Here is a 6262-nt window from a genome sequence, read left to right on the forward strand (position 1 = left end):
GCATAAAGAAAAAGAAAACTCTGTTTACAGTTCTGCTTCATATGGGTGTTGAGAGATTTATCCATAGATCTCTTAATGTTGCTCTCAAAGTGCACCAGATTGATGATTTACTTTAAAAAAAATCTTCCCGGGGGAGCATCCCCCCGGACCCCCCTAGAGGAGGTGAGGTCCGCCCCCATACTCATAAAAAAATAGCACTTTACCCCTGCCTTTATGCCGTGAGCTGATTATCGAGCCTTCATTGTAACAGTCGCGGTTGTATTGTGTGTGTGCGTGTGGGCAGTGTTGCAGTACAAAATTCTACTGTTGCGCCAAATGTTTTCAGGTCCAGGCGACGCCCCTGCTGATAACAATAAAGAAATATGACAGGATTGAGAAAGCCTATGTTTAGCATAGAAACATATAAATATGTTTACAGCACTTCTAAAGGCCACGAGATTCAAAGGTTTATTATCATAACATATACACAACTACGGAGTTATTATGTTATGTATGAAAAACTTAGATCGTAGGTTCAGTGAGTATGCTGTATATACTTTAATACATTTTCCCACAGCATAGGAATATAAACCCTTTTTACTTCTGAGGACAGATTTCTCAGGATCACACCAATGATTTCTGTCAAGACTACCGTAATTTTCGGACTATAAGGCGCACCTGAATATAAGCCGCAGCAGCGGCATACCACTCTCGGTTCCACTTTTACTTTTGCGCGCTACCTGTCTCACTCTTTTCCGGCCTCCAGCTTTTCCTGCTGGAACCCGCCGCTTAAAGGTGGGGGTCCGCGGACCGGCCATAGAGCCCATAGAGTTAAAGGGGGTGGCCGTTAGCTGTAAAAATCCATAGATTAGCCGCACCGTTATATAAGCCGCAGCGTCGAAAAATGGGGAAAAAGGCGCGGCTTATAGTCCGAAAATTACGGTACTTCCATTCTGGAGAGGATCACAGATACATGGATCCTGAGATTCAAGCTCAAGCCGGGGACCAGTGATATTTTTTTAACAGAAACTAAATCCTCCCCCTTCCCTTTTCCTGCAGGCTGTTGCTTACCGTCAGATGTCCCTGCTGCTGCGCCGCCCCCCCGGTCGTGAAGCTTACCCCGGAGACGTCTTCTATCTTCATTCCCGTCTTCTTGAGAGAGCCGCCAAGATGAACGATAACTTCGGCGGCGGCTCGCTCACAGCGCTGCCCGTCATCGAGACCCAGGCCGGAGACGTGTCTGCTTACATTCCCACCAACGTCATCTCCATCACTGACGGACAGGTGAGGGCGGGACTCTATTATTATAATAATAATAGTGATGGAAAAGTCTGAAGCAATGGAGACGAGACTCAGAGATCTCAAGATGAATCCTGCACGGAGTAATCAAAGCTGTTTCTGTCTCTCAGATCTTCTTGGAGACCGAGCTGTTCTACAAAGGAATCCGTCCGGCCATCAACGTCGGTCTGTCTGTGTCCCGAGTCGGATCTGCTGCTCAGACCAAAGCCATGAAGCAGGTGAGACTGACCTGGGATCAGCTGTCACATTTCATCACTAGAGATGTCACGAGAACAAAACATTTGGTACAAGATAGATGCCAACATTGCCAATGTGAGATTTTGAGAAAAGGTCAGGATTTGGAGATTTTTTGAAAAAAGTCATAATTTGGAGATTTTGAGAAAAAATACAGAATTTTTTGATTTTGAGAAAAAGTCAGAAAAATTCATAATTTTGAGAAAAAATACAACATTTTGAGAAAAAGTCAGGATTTTGAGAAAAAATACAGAATTTTTAGATTTTGAGAAAAAGTCAGGATTTTGAGAGTCAGAATTCTGCTGCTCAGACCAAAGCCATGAAGCAGATTAGATTTACCTGGGATCACCTGTCACATTTCATCCCTAGAGATGTAACGAGAACAAAACATTTGGTACAAGATAGATGCCAACATTGCCAATGTGAGATTTTGAGAAAAAAGTCAGGATTTGGAGTTTTTTTTAAAAATCCGAATTTTTAGATTTTGAGAATCATAATTTTGAGAAAAAATAGAGAATTTTTAGATTTTGAGAAAAAAATCTGAATTGAGAAAAAATACAGAATTTTTAGATTTTGAGAAAAAGTCAGAATTTTTAGATTTTGAGAAAAAGTCAGAATTTTTAGATTTTGAGAAAAAGCCAGAATTTTGAGATTTTGAGAAATAGTCAGAATTTTGAGATTTTGCGAAATAGTCAGAATTCTGCTGCTCAGACCAAAGCCATGAAGCAGATTAGACTGTGATCACCTGACAGATCGTATCACTAGAGATGTGACGAGAAAATAGATTCCAGTGTGGTGGCTCAATCCCCGTTAAGTTTGAGTCCCGAGAGGCTAAGCTTGGCTCTATGCTGCGACGCCTTTTCAATGAGAAAGTCCATACTGAAGAAAGACAGGTTGAAGATATTTAATAAACAAAATCAACACACCCAATAAGTTGGAGGGACAAAAACGGTCAACAGAAACAAATTCTATACTAAATACACCAACCGCACCCATGTGACGATTGCCGGAAGTGCTCAACAAATACAAATAAAAGTGACGTAAACAAATAATAATAATAATACAAACTCAGGCTAAGTAGCATTTTGGCTCCTACAGACAGAATACTCGAAATTTGACCCTTCTTGTTTTTCTAAAGGAGCATAGTTGCTGCGAGGGCTCGAGACACATTTCCTGTCGTCATAGAGATACCAAAAAAGTGTTTTGGTTGCAGTGAACTCACATAAAATGCATCTCAGGACCTATTTTCCTCCTGATGATGCTACATTGTGAACAAAATATCGGCTGAAAAGCTAGCTAACATTAGCTGTTAGCAGCCGGTAAGAGTTGAATAATGGTGCGTTCAAGCGCTATAAAGTAAAAAAGACATTCGTACAAACCGTTTTGTTATCACGGTGTGTTAAATTGTTATCTTGTGAAATGTAGTTTTTGCTGAGAGGCTTGAATAAATCCCAATGACATGTCTTCACATCAATATAAAATGGATATTAGAGAATTGTGACATGAAAAGAAGTATGCAAATGTATGTTGAAGTACATGGGATTTATTGTTTTGTAGTATTGAGAATCGTGCAATGTTAGGGTATGATGACCCCCCTATTGATTTATTTGTTTATTCCACACATGGCAGTTATTTTAAAACAAAACATGTAGACTTTACACAAAATTAACACTTTACAAGACATATAGAGTGGCAAAGTCCCGCCCATCTACTTCCGACCCATGGGACCTTATTTCTGAAAAAGTATGTATTGAAGTCAATGGAGAGAGAAAGATTATCTCTCGATCGCGTTTGAATTGTGCCACGAATTACACATATGATGTTTGTCAATCTTAAAAAATAATTTCCATGTCAAAAAAGTCACAGTTTGTCGTAAAACTGTTGAAATATAAGACTATGAAAAATACACAACTAGAAAGACTACAAATCCCAGAGTCCCGGTCCCGCATGCTGGCTCTAATGAACCGACTAACTCCCCTTGTGTGTATGTACAGCTCTCAACATGCCCAGACTTGGAGTGATTTTCCACCTCTTTTAATACTTTTCGCCTCATTCTGAAGAAAGAAGCTAAATGTGCCAACGTGACGGCCGTCTTGGTGTGTGGTGCGAGACGGGAGATGTAGTTCATTGAGCGTTTTCACACAAAGTGTCACTTCACAGTTTTACGACACATTTATATTTTTTGGACTTGCAAAATTATCTTTTAAATTGACAAACATCATATGTGTAATTCGTGGCACAATTCAAACGGGATCGAAACATAATCTCTCTCTCTCCATTGACTTCAATTCATACTTTTTCAGAAATAAGGTCCCATGGAGGAAAGGGAGGGACTTCCTTCACCTTTACACAAAATGAACACTTTACAAAACATGTACACTTATACTGGTTGTTTTCTTTATAGCGCGTGGTGGAAAGGAGCAGGGAGAAGAACATCTTATTTTACCTTCCCCTTCTTACAAAAAATAGCAACAACAAAAAATGAAATAACCATTAAAAAGTCAAATAAAAGCAATATTCTTTCAGTCACAGTTGCTTACAAATACTGAAACATAAAACCAGAACACAATCAATAGTCAACTTCATACTGTCTAATTACGCTTTCTGTATACATTTTCTTAAACATAAAACATTTCTTACAGCCCTTTAAATCATTCGGTAAAGAATTCCACTTCATGTTGGATAAAGGAAATGTCAGCTGTTTTACTTTGACGTAATGCATGATTACATTTCCTGTACAGTCAATGTGTTTTTAGTGTTGAATGTTTGCAAATTTAAGGCTGAAATAGCCCATAAGACTACTATAGTATATTGTTTTATTTCACAAGGACACAATAATACACTAACATGGACAAGTATCTGATCAAATGTTGTAAGTGAGTGCAGGGGCGCCGCCAGGGATTTTGGGCTCCATGTTAATGTTCTAAAATAGTTTGGGCCCCTGTCAGTCACGGGCCCTTAGAATTGTCCTAACTTTTCACCCCCTTACGGCGCCCCTGAGTGAGTGCTCCACACAGGCAGATCTGTTCCTTGTTGATTTTACGATCAGTTGCATGACTGCACTAAACTCAAAAGAGACAGTGATGTAAGTGAAACCTAAAAAAAGACGATTAAACTTGACTCACTTTCTAGCATTAATTATAGTTATTCCTAGATTACAGCGAAGAGGTTACATGAGGTCATGAAAGAGTTGATCTACCTGTTTCTGCCCTCAAACTGCTCTCAGACGGGAATCAGTAGAAACAGTGTTAATGAGGGGCAGAGATGAAAAAAAAGGGCAAGTGTGAAAAGGAATAATCTTCAAAAAAATATCATCATTCTGGAAAAATATGCCACCAAGCTTCCAATGTATTAGAGATAATAAATCATGTATTATTTTTGCTGATTCCTCAATCAACAATGAAAACAAAACTCTCAAATGGAGAAATATCCAATACGTTGTTTTATGCTTTAGCAGGTTTCAGCCCTGCAGAGATGCTGCAGATATGGAAAGAGCTCACACATGGAATAACTGAAGATAAAATGACATCGAAGGCCAATCAGGACTCTTCTGCTTACAACATGATGTCAGCTAAAGTCACCGGGAGGCCGAGCGGTGACCATCAGTCTCCTCGCAGCGCAGAATGGTAGGATTTCTCTCTTTGTGCTGTAAAGTGATTTTAAGAACTGATACCGCTTCTTTCTAAACATCAAACACTCGTCATCTGTAGACATTTTCTTTCTCTCGAGGTACGGGTGAGGAGCAGTTCTGCTCCACTGTTAATTCCCCACGGGACGATTTATTTTGTCTTGTTTGTTTGCTTTGTGTTCCACCACCTGAAGTGGTTCAGCAAAGAAAAAAGTTTACATGACTACGTGTCCCAAAAATCAAAAGTAAATAGTTTTCCATTTGTTTTCCTCAACCTCTCTCTGTCATTTTCTGTCACCTGAAAATGAAAGAAAACATGTTTTGTTGCTGTAGTTTTTAATCAGGATAATACTTTTAATCCAGTGCCGTCACAGCTGATCGCGCTGCCACACACACTCTCTACGGGCACGGTGTGTGTAACTGGCCTGGATGTGAGTCGCTGTGTGAAAACGTCAGCCAGTTCATCAAGTAAGTTGATCTATTCCTAAGGTATATCACTTTTTGAATCTTTGCACCTTTCTGTATTAAATGTAAGCAATATTTCAGTAATAATCTATTCAGTATCAAATTATCAAATGGCTTAAAAAGTGGCTCTGGAAATTGAGTAGCCCCAGATTTGTCATTAGATCCAATTTATGATAAATCCATTTTCCATAAATCCATTTTACACAATTGAGTATCAAACAAAAAGAGAGTCATTTCTGGCTACAACCATTATTTAGATAGAAATAAATAGAGTTACTAGTTGGCAAACAGGGAACAAATTGTATTAATTGAGCAGAAAAGAGTATTTTTTTTCTCCTGATTTTCAGAAGGAATTTGGGGATTATGGAAATAATTTCAAAATGTGTTTTTTTTAATACATTTTTCTGAAAAACTGATGCCTATTTCAGGACATGAGAAGGATACATGGCAGTCAGGTTGGATTCAAATGTACTACAATGTAATTCAATTTTGTAAAAACACAAAACCATAATGTGTATTATCAAAACATTCAACTTTCTTAAAACCACTCAAACATAATCCATTTCTCTGCTGTTGATTCTGTTCAGTATGCGTCAAACAAATCTTCACTCTCTTATATATTAAAGGGGCTCTGTTGGGGCTTTCTCTTTCCTGGTG

General features: G+C 38.8%; 1 protein-coding gene across 1 annotated transcript; it reads left to right on the forward strand.

Annotated features, from left to right (window-relative positions):
- The first annotated feature begins 1018 nt into the window (after positions 1-1018).
- LOC104956826 (ATP synthase subunit alpha, mitochondrial-like) lies at positions 1019-5142 on the forward strand. The gene is made up of 3 exons (XM_010784375.1): positions 1019-1263; positions 1389-1590; positions 4970-5142. Exons 1-3 carry the CDS (start codon positions 1057-1059, stop codon positions 5140-5142), a joined length of 582 nt encoding a protein of 193 aa, XP_010782677.1. The 5' UTR covers positions 1019-1056.
- Positions 5143-6262: the final 1120 nt, after the last annotated feature.

The sequence above is a fragment of the Notothenia coriiceps genome, unplaced genomic scaffold (assembly GCF_000735185.1).
Source record: "Notothenia coriiceps isolate Sejong01 unplaced genomic scaffold, NC01 NC01_scaffold00026397, whole genome shotgun sequence".
Classification (NCBI taxonomy): domain Eukaryota; kingdom Metazoa; phylum Chordata; class Actinopteri; order Perciformes; family Nototheniidae; genus Notothenia; species Notothenia coriiceps.